Source organism: Salminus brasiliensis, chromosome 1 (genome assembly GCF_030463535.1).
Source record: "Salminus brasiliensis chromosome 1, fSalBra1.hap2, whole genome shotgun sequence".
Lineage (NCBI taxonomy): Eukaryota > Metazoa > Chordata > Actinopteri > Characiformes > Bryconidae > Salminus > Salminus brasiliensis.
In genome coordinates, this window is record NC_132878.1 from 88156945 (window position 1) to 88173909 (window position 16965).

Below are 16965 nucleotides of genomic sequence, written 5' to 3' on the forward strand. Positions count from 1 at the left end.
CTAATCTTAAAGGTGTGCTTTGGAGACATTTGCATGCTTTTAAGGATATTTGGTGTAATGCAATTAATCGTCAGTTCAGCCTAGATTGCTGTAGCTGTTGTACAGTTTACATAATGTGCTGATCACACATCTCTTAACAATTGCCGCACACCTGCACTATAATTCTTACAATCTTTACATGCTACCATGAGATACCTCTCTCCAAATTTCTTTTTACTGTTTACAACTACCCTAATTTCTATATTTAATGCATCCCTTTATTGTCTTGTTGTCCTGCTTAGTTAGTGTATTGTAATAATTTATTGTCCTGTGTGTTTATTGTCCTGTGTACACACTTTTGTGTGCTGTACCCGGTGTAGTCCTGAAGAACATCATTTTGTTCTAGTGCATACAGATTATATTCAGGAATGACAATAAAGCCATGTGACTTGACAGTTACATGGGGAGGCTCAATGTGCCTCAGGGAGCTTTTACACCTGTCTTGTTTGGTGCAGACTTATCAGGCTATTTCTTTAGTTTGGTCTGTTTTGACAGGTGGAAACGTTCCACTAGTCTTCAGCTGCAGACAGAACAAGAGAACGTCTCGGCCCACTTCCAAGTGAACTGTGGCTTAGTTCTCTGCTGGAGGGAACCCATTTTTATGATGGTCCACACCATACGAGGGACTTTTCTCAGTGCGAAGCAGCGGTGTGCTCTGCACATAGTTTGCCTGGTTTAACATTTGACTCTTAACAGACGCCCACATCATTCTTGCACAATGAGCTGATCCTAATGACAGCATGTGGACCACAGAATGTACTTTCGGTAGGTTGGACGGCCTGTTTAGTTAAACTCAAACTGACACATAATTTAATTAACATAAATTAAAATGGATTTCTATAATGCTTTTCACATCAAATGATGCCACAAAGCAGCTTAACAGAGATCCAGGTTTAAGTCTCCCTCAGAGCAAGAGGAATAAACCGTAGAAAGAACCATATTCCATAAATGGACCTATATAAATAATCCAAAATGAGTAACATCTTTTTACATTGCCTTCTATTGAAAGATGTTTTCTTACTGTTAAGTTGCCATTTTGGAGATGCAATGTTTTTGCAGTACAGCAACAATATTTTTAACACAAGGAGTCCTATTATTGACCATAACCTTCAAATTTGCCAGTGTTAAATAAACAGTGAATCATAGCATTGACTTAACACTGGCAAGTTTGCTGCATACTCAGCACAATGCTAGCCAGTACAGGCACCTGTTGCTAGCCAATGCTAGCCAATACAGGCATAACAGAACTGGCTGTTAGTGTACTCCTTCAAGGATGTTGACCTTTTTTTTCAGAATATTGACCGGCTTCATGTGATGTAGAGGAAGCACATATTAGTATTTCACCCTCCTAGCACTTGGAGTAGTGTATGATATGAGTGTTTTAGGTACTATGTCAGAATGTAAGATTTGGAAATGACTAAATTGGGAAAGTAATTGGTAAAAAAAAATAGAAAAGTTGATCATTACTTACACATTATCACCAATATTTTCAAAAATACTGATAAAACCACAGTTTAACATTGTCATGCAACATTATCAACTACCCAGTATATCAGTTAGTTGTGTCAATACAGACACATATGGAAATCACTGATAGTGTTAATAGCCTTGTAATAGGAATCGTCTGAACCCAACTGTTTGAGAATAATAGACATTAATGGTGCACACACACAGGATACCACTAATAGCCTTGAGGGTACTGCAGTAATTGTAGCTGGCAGATGGGCTGCAAGTGAGGAAGAGTTTTTCTGGGGTCACACCGAAGGTCATGGGTCACCCCCTGGGCACTTTCTGTGTGTGTATGTATGTGTGTGTGTTTTGGGGCATATATATGTATGTACGTGTTGTCTCTGGCAATTGCCCTTGTCATGAGAGAGCGATACTAACGAGGCTCACAGAGAAGCATCATTAAGTTATTCAGTAGGCCTACTTCCTGCCTTACAAACACACGTGTTGTACCAGCAGACACCCGCACACACATACACACACAAGCATGGGGTACAGAGCACATGTGTCTGGTCATAGCTCTGCACTAAATGTGTTGCCCCACTGGAGGGGTCATAGCAGGGTCGCTGTGGTTACAGCAGCTGTACAGTAAAATGGTTCTGTACATTCAAGTCAAGAGCACTCTACAGAACACTTATAGGGACTCAAAGGCTCAGTAGTAGATTTTGCACATCTTCCTCACATTGGGTTACTTTTATTAATTTAATTACTTTAGTCATAAGTTTTCCTAACTCACAATTTTTATCTATGCATCTCAGTTTGGCCAACAGTACATATTGAGTTGTATTCAGAACTGTGTGTTTTTATATAGTATGATCTCACAGCACTAGGGGGGCACAGTTGCTGAAAGCCTCAGTCTGGGGATGTCATGTGATAGGGGGAAGTTCTAACCTGCAGATGGGAATAAACAGTAAACAAACTGAGGGGGAGGAACACAGGCTAACCATCTTACACAATATTTAATCAGTTTCAGCTGCAGCTCTGTAGTGTAGTCTAGGTCCATAATTCTCAAAGTAGGATCTGGTGACCCTCAGAGGTCCATACATACGCTGGAAAAAAACTTTTTTTTTTAATAAATAAACAAACCAGTCTGGGGTTATTTCTACAACCAACCTCAGGGTGTCTTCAGAACAGAACACACGCTGGGTTGAAGTGACCCAGCATCACTGGGTTATAAGCATTAATGTAATTTATGGTTATTTTACCCAGCACTGGGTTGTTTTTTCTTCTTTTGTTGTTTTTTTAATGTTATTTCGTCTTTTTTAACAGTTTATTGTTTTCAGTTTCAGTTTCTTATTCAAATTTCTAAACTGTCTAAGCTGTTCAATAAAATCAGATCTTTATTAGTACTTTGTCTTTCTCAACTAGCCATAGATATTCTGGCATATTGGTTTCAACCTGTAAGGTAAAGGTGAATGTAGTTAGAAAATACACTTTTACTTTTTACTCAAGGTAAGATGGTATAATCTTTGGCATCTTGTTATAGGGTGAGCTTTAACCGGCAGCCGGGAAATCCCAGGTAGCAGAGAATCTTAACAGTTCAACAGTGTTTCACAGTAAGGTTTCAGGAAGGTTAGTCTGAAATAGTCAGAAATAATTAAAGAAACATTCTGAAAATGTGTGTAATGGTCTGAAGTAACTTTCCCAAAAACTAGAAATGCAAAAAATAAAATCTAATTCTGTAAAACATACATACATAATCACACTGATAAAGAATGTACTGTTTTAATGAATTTGACATAAAGTGTGTCAAAGATATATATATATATATATATATATTCAGTATATACCAATTATGCAAGTTCAGAAAACTGTGACGGATTGAGTGATCTAAGAACCAAAAGTTGTTCTACTAACCAAACAATTCTAGCTGGGTTAGCCCTCAGGAAGAGTATATTGAGTAAAAATCTGACAAAGTTAGCTACCAATTCCAGCTTTAGCTCATCCACTGTTGTTACCAAACGAATCAGTGAGTTATTTAGTAAAAATGACTCTGTTCTCAGTTACTTTATCATTTTAAGTTGAACTGACTTTTTAATTGTTTACTGTGTAAGTGTGAAAACAGGTTGTTTTTTAATTGCAGTGTATAGAATCATAACCCCTGTATCGTGATGCGTATCTAATCGACAGGTTCCTGCCCGAAACAAAGTCCTAGTATTCTGTGCATTTTTGTCCTCTGCCTGTTCCAGCTTTTGCCATTATGGGGCTGTAGAAGTGTACTGGATGTTCCCCACTATGTTTTCCAACACCACTACAAAATTCCCAACTCCCAAAATAGTGCACTCTGTAGTGAATAGGGCATTACTTTCTGACATAGCTTTGGTCTCCATGGAGATCAGGACAGGGCCTTTTGGGTATTCCATATTTATGCATGAGGCACAACCCCAGGCATTTATGGGTAACTGAGCCCTAGACACGCTCAATAAAAAGGTTGCGTGTGGGCCGTTTGGGTATTACCGATTACGCACATGCTGTCCTGTGTGGCCATTTGGGCATTTAAAGGTGAGGTTTCACACGGCTTTCCCGCTCTGGAGGCACATGCGCTAACGTCCAGCTGCTGAGGTGTGAGAGAAGTGCAAGAAACATTTAAATATGTGCCTGTGTATATGTGTGTGTGCATCTGGAGGTGTGTGGTGTGGTTGCGTGTTGTTCGTGACAGGTCTGTATTGTAGAAAATGAGGAGGTGTTTGGAAATGCTGGTATAATTTCTCATATCGCTTCCATTTTTACATTCCCCCAAATTAATTGCGCAGCTCATGGAGATGGAGATGGAGACTTCCTGTGCCCTACTGATATCGGTCATGATTAGTCTGAGTGTGTGTAAGAGGGAGGCATAATGACTTAATGTTACGGGAGAGTAAAGGTTCAGTCTGCAGAACGTTCGTACAGAACGTGAAAACAAACACTCTTACAAAATGTTCTCAGATACTGCTGTTGAGTGTATCAAGGCAGCACAAGGTAGATGTTTCTAAAAAATAGTAAGGGGAAGTACAAGATTGGTGTTTCTAATAAAGTGGCCAGTGAGTGGACATACACAATTGGTGTTTCTAATAAAGTGACCAGTGAAATGAAGGAAAGATAGGTGTTTTTAATAAAGTGGCCAGTAAGAAGAAGCAAAAGGTAGGTGTTTCTAATAAATTGGCCGGTGAATGGAAGTACAACATGGGTGTTTCTAACTGTGCAAGTAAATATTACATAGAATATGCTACAGATCCCACTGGAAGTTAAGGGAACAGTTAATGTCATTGAGAAAGACTTTTTAACATTTCTGTGGTGTAAGCAGAGATTGCATGCACCCATACACCAGGTTTTATTCATCAGCATGTCTCTCTCTCTCTCTCTCTCTCTCTCTCTCTCTCTCTTAGTCTGAGAGTGGATGTCTGTGCTAAAGTGTCTGGCATTGGGATCCCTGATAATGTTGGTGAGTATGTTATCTATTTTGTTCATTATTAATTGGTAATGTAGTTTTGAGTGTGCAGTTTGGGTGAAATTGCAGTTAAATCGAACGTGGTGTGTTTGGAACACGTCACTGCTGAGAGACGTAGTGTTGCTTTACACTGAATCCCTTTAAGGTGTTTGTATGTGTGTGTGTGTGTGTTGGGGGATGTATGGGTGTGTAAATAGTGTGAAAGGCTGCTTAATGAACAGGCAGTTAAATGTTCTGCTCCACTATTACAGCAGTTACAGTGTGTGAGTGGTGTTTTTGATTTGACACAGGCAGGGGTATGCATGTGTGTGTGTGTGTTATACCGTTCATTATTCCTTATATCCATTCGTTTGTCTCATCTTCTCTGTGTTAACTCATTCCTTTCTAACCCTGGGCCTGGCAAGTGGGTCAAGACTCCCTAGTTCTCAGCCCACTGGTAGACCAAAGGACTTGGAGCAAAAAATAACTACTGTTTTGGGGTCTATCATAGCCTAAGCCATGTTAGTATCCATGGCCTAACCCTGGGCCTTGTTGGTCAAGACACAGTGGTTCTCATACCGCTAGTAGACCAGCAGATATAGAAAAAAAAGAGAATCGATTTGGTGTCTCCTATGACCTAAACCAAGCTCAAAGCATGGTTTGTGGGTCAAGATGCCCTAGTTCTCAACCCACTGGTAGACCAGAGGACCCCGCAGCACTGTATACCACATACTTTTCCATTCTAGTAGACGCATATATCATTAACAGTCTCATGAACTGAACAGTAGTGACTGCAGGCAGATTAACCCTGCCTTATCTCTCTGTCTCTCAGCTGTGAATATGGAGTTGCAGTTGGATTGGCTGAAGCAGCGAGGGGCCGTGAAGAGAGTGCTTTTTCTCGACTCCCACCAACATCACAGGACTCTGCAGCTGCTCCTGGGCCAACGGGACCGCCGCCGCTGCCTTAACCACACCATCTACCTGCGGGTCAGCAGCTCACATGGTTTTCCTCGTAGTTTAAATATAGTTGATCAGCCAAAATAAGTTTAGCATCTCAAGTCTGTACCGGAGCTTCATTATATGGGCACCCACTCATTCTTCGTTTCTTCCGAACTCAGTATCAGCTTCTGTAGCAGCTTTCCACTAGATGTTAGGAACATTACTGGGAGGATTTCATTGCATACAGCTAGATAAGCATTAACGAAATCAGGTAGTCCAGTTGACTGAACCACTCTACCACTCCAAGGTATTGGATGGCCCTCCATCACACCAGAGAACAGCTTCACTGCTCTTCAACCTAAGCTTGGGGGGCTTTGCACTTCCTAACTAATGCTTTCCATTTTGTGGCCATCATGTGCCGCTTTCTCCATGGCATCATTTTCAATTAAACAATGCTTTTCTGTTCTCCATTCCAGGGAGAAATGCAATATGTGCACAGTTAATGTGCACCATAATGCAGCTAACATCTCTACGTTGCACCCATCGCTCAAACAGATGTGTAAATGCACACACAAACAGCTAGACTTTTCCCCATAAAAAGGTATTGCCAATGCAATAGGACTGGAGCAGACAAACATGAACCTGTTGGCACCATGCCTAACGACAGGCATGGACTGAGGAGTATAAAGGCCGCCAGCATTGAGCTGTGGAGCATCTTTTGTCCATGTAGTTTAGTTAAAAACAGGCTGAATTTTATGTTTTTATGTGGGCGTGAGGGCGTAATTATGTTCCAGTGAACAGTTCTCAGAAAACACCTATAACAGATAACCACTGTCACACTAATTGCCCCAATCTTTTTTAAGACATCTTTAATATGACCACAGAAGCCTAAAAAAGGTTGGAGTATTTTAATGGTTGTAAACACAAAGCCAAAATTCGAACCAAAAAATGTTATTCTATCACTTTCGTGACCTGACCCATGGGAAAGTGTTTTATGGGCCAAGCCAAGCAGCTACTGTTATTGATGGGGAAGCTAAAGCACATTTAGCCCTAATTGGACAGAACTGGACCCAGAGTCCTGCTGAGTTCTGAGAGGCTCGTGTTAATGAGTTAAAGTGGAGGACATCGTTATTGGGCCACACTGGACCCTGGGAAAGTTGCTGGGTCAGAGTGAAATAGCACTCCTTCTAAAGCAGGAACACAGCAGCTCACAGACACATGTTTAAGGTGTCTGGTGCATGTGTGTGTGTGTCTGTGTGTAGGCGAAGTGATAATAGTTGAATCTAAACTTCTGTTAATCTGATACTGTATATTGCTACGGATCTCAATCCAGTCTCACAACCACAGCATAGCTCCCCTCTCTTTCTTTCTATCTCACTTTCTGTATCTCTCTTCTGTATCTCTCTCTCTCTCACTCTCTCTCTCTCTCTCTCTCTCTCTCTCTCTCTGTGGAATATTTAATTAAACACTTGTATTTATTGTCCTTGGTTTCTCACACCCTCTCTGTCTGTCTTTATTCTCTCTCTCTCTCTCTCTCTCTCTCTCTCTCTCTCTCTCTCTCTCTCTCTCTCTCTCTCTGTGGAATATTTAATTAAACACTTGTATTTATTGTCCTTGGTTTCTCACACCCTCTCTGTCTGTCTTTATTCTCTCTCTCTCTCTCTCTCTCTCTCTCTAAACTTAATGAAGCTCTTGTATTTATTGTCCTTGGCCCTGCAGCACAGAGGTGTTTATAAAACCGTTTGTGTTGATTTTTCTTCCTCGTGAAGATCATAAAGTGATACTGGAGAAAGGAAGGACTGTGGAAGGGCATATCAGAGGCAGGATAGAGGAAGTAGGAAAATGAGGTGTGAGATGAGGAAACGGAAGCTTTCGAGATATCTGTAGTACCAGTTCTGCCATGTTTGGACTCATGGCTTTCGAGACGTAGATAAGTTAGCTAGCTTATTTGGCTGTGTACTAGAGAGACACAGAACAGAAATCTGGCACATCTGACACTTATATCCCGCCAACATTTTTAAACAACGCAGTATACAGTATTACCGTTATACCATCCAAGCCTACCCAGCTCTACTATATGAGTAACAGGACCGATGTTATTACTAGAGGTGCATGTCCTATATCTCAGCCTTTTTGGTAAAAGCCCTTCTTCTGTTCACACTTACTGTTCCTGTTACAATCCAACAACTGTTTTTGTATTCAGTAGGGATAGAACAATACAGCATACTGAACTGTATCACAGCGTACTGTATAGCACAGCAAATAGTGTCAAATAGTGGAATTTTATAGTGTGGCAGTGAGCATTCTTTCTTTCTTTCTTTTCATCTCTACACACTCTTGCGTCTGTAGGATGAGGGCGAGTTCAGAGATAAGCTGAGTCCTATCAGTGTGGCTCTAAACTACAGCCTGGATCAGACGGCCCCTCTGCAGGGTCAGCAGCTACGCCCCGTCCTGGACCACTACAGCAAGACTTTCCATCATGAACAGGTGTGTGCAAGTGTGTGTGTGTGTGAGTGCATTCTAAAGCAATCTGGTTATTGGGATCATAACCGAATTGGACACCAAATGGCTGAGTAAAACATAGACGAACTGCATCCATCTGGAAAGAAAGGGGAAAGAAATGAGCACCGGAATAAAGACTTTATTATTAGCTGTTCTTTATCATTGTCTTCTCGCCTTCAGGCAAACATCCTGTTAGACTGCGGAGACGACAACATGTGCATCCCAGATCTAAAGCTCTCTGCTAAAATGTGAGTCCAGTGTGTGTGAGTGAGTATGTGTGTGTGTGTGTGTCTGAAGGCAAACGCCCCCATGTTTATTAGATTTATGTGAAGTATAGAGCTGTGCTTGCGTGCCTATTGGCACTTGTTTATATCTTTTAGCTGTGTGTATTAGACAGTATGGATGTGGCCTTGTTTAAACTGGACACACAGAGAGTGTACTGTAGACAGGGCCTACAAGAGGGGTCTGACCGTCCCACACTTTAGAAAATCACAACCAGGGTCTGTGTGTTTATTTCGGAGCCATTTGTGACCTGCAAAAGCTTTTAGCATTCCATGTGATCAAGACACACAAAAAAACAGATCGTTTTTGTTATTTGTAACAAAGTGTGTTATTTATTCTTGCTTGCCGTGCATAGGGACCAAACTGAGCTCGCCATCGGAGACGACAACCCACTGCTGCTCACCATCAACGCAGCCAATCTGGGAGAAGGAGCATATGAGGCAGAGCTTCAAGTGCGCCTTCCACAAGAAGTGGACTACAATGGTGTGGAGCGACGACGGGAGGTAAACTATGTTTCCCATAAAGCACTTCCCTTCCATACAGTAATCTGATATATATATATATATATATATATATATATATATATATATATATATATATATATATATATATGTATAATCCAATCTGATATACCTTATTATTATTATTATTATTATTATTAGACTATATTACATATCCAACATATATTTGTCACACATTGAAATACATGTGACATATATGCCAATGTATTGCAAATATTAACCACATATTTCAGTCATATATTAACATACTTTATATGGGCAAAAGTATTGGGACACCTGATCATTTACTTCTGCTCTTCCAAAAACAAGGGTATTTCTACTAGATTACTAGAGCATTGCTGTAGGGATTTGATTGCATTCAGCCACAAGAGCAGTAATAAGGTCAGGACCTTAGATGATCCCCACCTCACCCCTCCTCATTCCAAACTCGTCCCAACAGTATTGGATGGACCACCATTAATCCAGAGAACAGTTCCACTGCCCCTCAGGGGCCATGTGCACTATTATTCAACCATCAACCCCAACTTTAGTGCTCAAAATGGTGTAGTTTTTTTGTGAATCAATGATGGCAGTCACACATTCAAGATTGTCATGTCCCGCAGCACAAAAGCATCCCCACATCATCCCTGACCCACCTCTCTGTGCTAGACCATGGTGATAAGCCTCACGTTTCTTGGGCCAGATAAATTGCTAATCTGTAGAAATAAACAGTTCCAGCCAACCATTCTTGTGCTTCTTAGTCAAGAGTGGCTGATCTGTGTATAGTTGACACTGATGCATTGGTCCCAGCCCTCGTCAGGTCATTCTGTAAGTCTTTTGCAGTAACAATAAAGCTTTTTTTTGTTGGCCAGGTAGGTTTGCTGCTGTGCCATATGCTTTGAACCTGCATACAGTGCTCTCTAGGAATGTTCAAGTTCTTGGATATCTTCTGATATCCTTCTTTTATCTTTTGGTGCAAAGAAAATGTTAGCTTTTGTGAGTCTTCAACTTGGATACAGCACACCATGAACACTGGGTGGGGTTTATATAAACAGTCTTTACAGAGTTCCCAATGGGTTAGGCATGTTTTAGGCCAGCTTCAGGTGAAACAGGCCAGCGGTCAGTTTCTTTATTTAAGCGAGATCTGTCTTTGCTGAACAGTTTACAGTTGTAAATCATTACTATCTTTGTACGATTGAAAATTTCTGATTTCAAGTGTACATGCGTGGTGGGGCTTTAAACATAGGGCCAGGGCCAACTGACCATCGGGTTTGTCACATGACTCTGAATCCTGCATGTTACAGCCTGCTATCCGTTTCCGCCGAAGAGCTGAAAATGCAAACAGAGGCCACTGCTGAGCGTTTGATGCAGTAATATTGCTGGAATGCAGCAAATGTTGTTCTAATTATGGCCAAAGGTCCTCATTAACCCACAGTGCAGTGTGAGTTAGGGCTCATTTATATACTTGTAGGCTAACTCTGAATATCACAAAACTGCCCATCACTCACCAGAGTTTTCTTCTTTTTGAGTTACATGTGTAGAAACTAGCAGGCACCTCCGGACTGACCATTAAGATTACAATCTCTCTTGCTCTCTTTCTCCCTTTCTTTCTCTCTCTCTCGCTCTGTTATTGGTTCAGCAGACGTGGGCTTTGGTAATTGCAGCACGTGTTGGAGAGTGCCTCCTAATGTGATTAACGTGGTTCCATCAGCCCTCGTCCCCTGGGAACCAGCCCACTCTTGTGTTTGGGTTCGAGAGGAAACAGTTACCGGGCGGGGAGACTTATGGAGAGAGAAAGAGGGAGAGGGGGAGAGAGAGAAAGATGCAGAACAAGGGGGAGAGGAAGGAGGGGGAGAGTGGGAAAGAGATGACAAGGCAGTGGGGCCTCAGTGATGTATGGCGTTATTACCATCCCTCAATTCATCATTTCTCTCTCTGTCGCTCTGTTTCTCTCTCTCTCTCTCTCTCTCTCTCGCTCTCTCTCTCTCTTTTTCAATCTCTCTCTCTCTTCCTCCCACATTTCTTTCCCTGACGCCACAGGGCCCCTTATCTCTGGCTTTAAATAGAGCTGTTTGTTTTGCTGACTGTTTGTGCCTGGGGTTGTGTTTAGGGCAGTGCTATGGGGTGCGAATGCGATGCTAATCGTGATATGCTGATTCTGGGTTATTTTTTTAGAGGTCTTCAAATCTGGACATTGAATCTAGTTTCCAGACCTGGACTATGTATTCATTTGTAGGTGTGACACTATGTGGCCAATCAGTTACATTAACTGTTCCCCTTAACTTCCACTGAGAACAAAATCCAGGACTGAAAGCTGGATTTAAAGGCCAGATTTAAAGACCTCTGCTCTAAATCATTATATGGAAAAACTGATTTTGAATTAGCACTTACTGATTGATTAATAAACTTCCTGTTAAGCATAATGCCAACACTTTACATAGTAAATAATGGAATAATAATGCATAAATAAGTCAATCTTTCTCGCTGTCTCATTCTCCTTCAGGATCTGCATATTCTCAATTGCGAACACAGGTTGGAAAACAACTCCCAAGTAGTGGTGTGTGATCTGGGGAACCCTATGGTGGCTGGAGCAAACGTAAGGAAAACTTCTTCTTTCTCTTCCTCACTTTCATTTATATAGTTTATTATAAAAAAAAAACTGAGCATTAACAGTTTCATTTAGTGTGTAAACATAGTAGAAGGCCCCAATTGTACTATCCCATGCAGTCTAATAATGGAGGCTACACTCTTACAATTAATAGGTGTTTTTTTGAGTGATGCAATAGAAGAACCATGTTTGTAGTAAACAGTGAGTGTGAGTGTGGAGATCTAATTTGTAAAGAGCCTTTACATGAAGTAAAGTTTTTTTTAGATCATCGTCAGAAATCTCCAGTACAACCATGCTGCTTTAAAGTGGTTTCAAAGCTGCAAAAACAGTGTGTTTGTTTTTTGTAAGATCACACAAACCAACATATTTACATACTGCATATCCATCTATTTAGCCTACAGCAGTTTGGCCCTGTTTATTTACTCTGGCATGGAGTCTTTTTGACAAGGCAGCCAATTCGAAAATTTTATTCAAGTTTAAGTTCAAGAGTTTATGGTCATGTGCACAGCAGAAACAAGCAGTTACACTGTACAATGAAATTCTTACTTTGCAGTTCCTCCATTTAGCATCATAATTCTTATAAATATCAATATAAAAATAGAGAAACAATAATAAGTATAATATATAAGAGACAAGGAGAGATTGAAAATGTGTCATGGACAAACATCACATGGAAAACAGTGAAAACACTAAATTGAAATATATTATTTGGATAAAAGCCCTTTTTGGCCCTTAATTTTACTCTCTGGTGGAAATATGCAATACCAAGCAAGTTGCGGAGCAGCTGGAGCTTCCAATTGGAAGTATCCTCTAAACCCGTCCTGATAAACTTACAACTTTGGGCAGAAGTCTGTCCTAGCACTCTTATTAGTACTGAAGTAGTGTTTCTACCTTGCACACCTAACAGCTCAATGAGGTGGCATAGCACTGTGGTTCTTGGGCTTCCAGCCTATTCAGTATCATTTGAGCGTGAAATTATGACCTCAATTTATAAACATACCATGAAGGAACCGGAACTTTGCAGGCATAGACTTTTAGGCTTTCCAGAGTGATTTGCAAGAACACCACATTGTGGCTTACAAAGTAAAGCTTTCTTTTTTTAGACTGGGGTTTTACCACAGTTTAGTCATGTCCAATTCCACTCGGTAGCTATGTCTCCCCCTATCATGTTATGCTACCAGGGCTGGTGATGGAGGAGGTCATCCTGAGACAGCAAGTCTTTTTGGTTTTTGGTCACTGATGGATCAAACCCAGAGGATCGAATTCACAGTCTGACAGGTCTTACAATTTGGCATTTGGTGTTCGAATGCTTAGCCCCTTTTTCTATGTACAAAGTTGCGAATAAAGTGCGAAAAAGCATATGATACACCTGGTTCTTCTGATAGATTGCAATACACTACAGGAAGAGAAAATTGGAATATTGCGAGAACTTTGAATGACTGCAGCAGCAGGAGAGAACCCAAAAAAGGCACAATAGCTGTGTCACAATAATAGTCTGCATAACAATATTGAACTAAATATTAAATTGAATGCTGAGCATAAGTAGTAAGGTAGGATAAAAAGTCATTTTAAAAACTATACAAACTCTTACACAAAAAAGCTCTTTTACAAATCTGCATCCTTCCACTTCACTAGTTCTTGTTCAACTGGTGAACACATGTTGGAATGGGCAGACAGGCTCTGACCCAGTTCCCTACTGAGGCACACCTCTGGCTCGTCAGACGAGGATGATTATACAGCTCCACCCCTCACACCTCTGCACTTTTTATAAATATTTGGCCATCTGGATAAGTTGATAATTTGCCATTAAAACCCCTGTGGCAGAACTAATCAAAAAATGGACAACCAGGCCCAGATTCATCTACAACAATAGAACTTGTTTGATATCTGTCAGCTACACAAAGACTATGCACATTAGCATTTGTCAGCTGTTGGCTGTGGGGATGTTAATAATGTAAATGAATACCACAGAGCCTCCACATAATCCACATTCATCAAAGTCATGACCTCAAGGGCCAGATTCGTGCAGTGAATTTATGTGCCACAGCTATTGGCACCATCTGGTACAGCCTGAACATAGGCTCTCCTTTATATCTTGGTTCCTCTCAGTGTTTCTTCCTCAAGCTCTTAGAGAGTTTTTCCTGCTATAGTCATCCTCGGCTTGCTCATTAGGGCTCTGGAAACAGTGATGGAGGAACCAAAATGGTATGCGCTAGCTAATGCTTTGTTTAGTCGCAAGACAGAACCACACGTTCAGTACTCACCTGCAACTTCTAGTCCAAATAAATGTCATGTGCAAAACCTTGTGTCTATTTTAACTTTGATAAACTTTGACACACAAATTTGCATCCACAACCTATAGCACTCTCTATAGCACCTGCTGACTGTGCTCACCTCTTGGGCCTCTTCTGAAGATCTTTGTAAAACTAGGAAGTGCTAATGATGTGAAGTGATTTGCAACACTTTTATATGTGGTATTGAAATCCGATACATATCTGATGAGCGGCAGAGCAACTGAACAGCCAGATCGGAAATGATGCGACTTTCCAACTCAACATTCCTCATAAATGCACTAAAAAGACAGGAAAATGGACAACGACAGTGAGAGAGGTTTTTAGTGGTGAGATAGCGAGATAACAGACCACAAACATTTGGGGTGATGTCTCTGTTCAAACAACATTAGAAGACATGTTGCAACCAGCTCTGTGTTTGAAGAAATTTGTAAAGAAATGGTTGAAGCATTGCTCTTTTGCACATGCGCATCAGTTTAGGAGCATGAACTGTTCAGACGAATTTCGGATATGAGTCACATTAAAAGGATAGTGTGAGCTATCTTTAAAAATAAAAAATCTGATTTGGGCCACTTTACCTACTATGAGAGCATAGCCTTAGTGACTTTATTCTGATTTATATATAAGATGTGATCTCTTTTCAGTCTTTGGCTTATGGCCTCAGTTAGAGTACAGCTCAATGATTAACCCTTTAACACAGAAAGGCTTATTACTGTTATTGTTTCTTTATTTAAAAATGTTGTTTTGCTTCTGAGATTTTTGGTTTTCGTTTGACACCCAAACAAGCAAAGTGTTTCTGATGAATATGCATGCACTCATTAACATCTCAGTTTCGATTGGCTTGTAAAAATACCACAGCAGTAAAGAGGAACTAGCGTGCTGATCACCAGCACTGTGACTTTATCAAAACCTTGCGCTGTCACCACTGAGTTTAATGCATTTGTCCCAGTGTGTTCCATCCTGTATCTTTTTTATCTTTATTGCCTTCTCATTCCAGTAGCTTTACCCTTAAATGTCCTGAGCTTTAGTAGGAGTATCCTGCTTGAAATTAAAGTCCAGTCTCTGTGGGCTATTTGTCTGAATTATTAAATGAAACAGGAAACAGTGTGTGTCACTCTGCTGACTGAGTAAAAGGGAATAGAGCAGGAGAGAGGCTATAAAGAAGAGAGAGGCTGTTTAAAAAAAAGCAGGATAAATGAATGACCAGTGCTTCAAAGAAACATTTATCAGTAGGATATTTTTGTCATTTGAAACAGACCTGATGTTTTCTCTTTTTCTCTGCCAAAGAGAGTGAAAGATTTTTAGATTTTTAAGCAGTTGTATTCATGCAGAATTTCACATGAGAAAATTAAAGAGACCAGGTAGGGTCTATTATGCTGAGGAAAATATAATATATATAAATACATAAATATGCAAGGCAGGGATCATGCACTGTGGACGCATGGGTATTCATCATAGTTAGGATGTTTACATTTACATTTACATTTATGGCACTTAGCAGACGCTCTTATCCAGAGCGACTTACAAAGTGCTTTGCTGTTTACCCAAGAAAAGCCTTAGCTAGTTAGAAGCGAGCGACTCGGCCGTTCGGACACCCAGGGGAAGCTCGTTCCACCACTTTGGTGCCAGGACAGAAAAAAGCCTGGACGCTTGTCTTCCGCGGATTTTGAGGGATGGCGGGTCGAGCCAAGCCGTACTTGAAGCTGGAAAGGGCTCTAGGTGCGGATCGGCTTTTGACCATTGCCATTAAGTACAGAGGGGCTGGTCCGTTCTTGGCTTTGTAGGCCAGCGTCAGGGTTTTGAATCTGATGCGGGCATCAGGATGTTGTGATTGGATTGTTTCAAGTAGGCCTAAGTTGAATGTGTGAGGGTGGGAATATCTTTCAAACTATGCAGCCACAGAATATTAATTTAATTTAATATTAAAATACAAGCATGTTTGCTCATTTAGCAAGACCAATACATAGCCTCAATAGCCTACACGATTCATCTCCTTTCAGTTCAACACACAACTTAGGCATACTTGAAACCCCCCAGCCACCATATCCTAACTACGGTGGATACCTGTTTCCCCAGTACCAGAATATATATATATATATATATATATATATGTTTGTTTGGTTTTTTTTTTGTATTGTATTATGTATTTTTTGGGGGGATGTTGCATTTAGTTCATATGTAATAAATGTTACCTAACAAAAATTAAAATATATAGAATGTATATGTATGAATGTACAGATATGAATGTATGAATGTATAGATTTTGGTTTTAGTGTTAGAAACTCACATTTTAAATAAGAAAACACATAATGTAAAATATAAGTCTCAGATGTTTTGTGTTCTATCCTTACAATACTATAATAAGCGCTTACCTGTCCAATCTCATCCAACGCATCCAACAAGATCGTACACCTTCTGTATTCTTTATACTTAGATAATAAACCAGGGCAGTGTTGACTGCTGTTCTAAGTTGCAGCAATGCATCTTTGTCTCATCCGTGTTGGGACAGTCAACATGGCCTTTTAAACAAATACACTTGTATTAAGATTTGTTACATAATTAAATCAGCTGTAACTCTAAATTAATTTCCATATATTAATTCATTCATTATATGTGTACTAATTATTTCCCTATATTAATTCAAGTAGTTGGTAAGTGTTTATTTACCTACATAGACGAGAGGGAACATGGATTAGGGGTGGAAGTTTGAGCTCAGGGAGGGACAGATGAGGACAGAGAGGAGAGGAGAGTGTTCAGGCAAAGAGAGCGTATTCACAACCCCCACCCAACCCTCTAGTCCGGTCACTTTGACCCTACAGCTCATTTTTCGACTCAAAGAAGACAAGGACTACTAATACTGTGTTTTTCTTTTCATGCTTACAGCTAGTGATG

General features: G+C 40.4%; 1 protein-coding gene across 1 annotated transcript in view; it reads left to right on the forward strand.

The window, feature by feature from the left end:
* The window catches only part of itga8 (integrin, alpha 8), a 113230-nt gene that overhangs the window by 63783 nt on the left and 32482 nt on the right, over window positions 1-16965 (forward strand). Inside the window, exons 16-21 of the mRNA XM_072692262.1 lie at window positions 4911-4966; window positions 5784-5938; window positions 8240-8377; window positions 8573-8640; window positions 9030-9177; window positions 11678-11770. Of these exons, the coding sequence (XP_072548363.1) occupies window positions 4911-4966; window positions 5784-5938; window positions 8240-8377; window positions 8573-8640; window positions 9030-9177; window positions 11678-11770 (658 nt within the window). The remainder of the gene's footprint in view (window positions 1-4910; window positions 4967-5783; window positions 5939-8239; window positions 8378-8572; window positions 8641-9029; window positions 9178-11677; window positions 11771-16965) is intronic.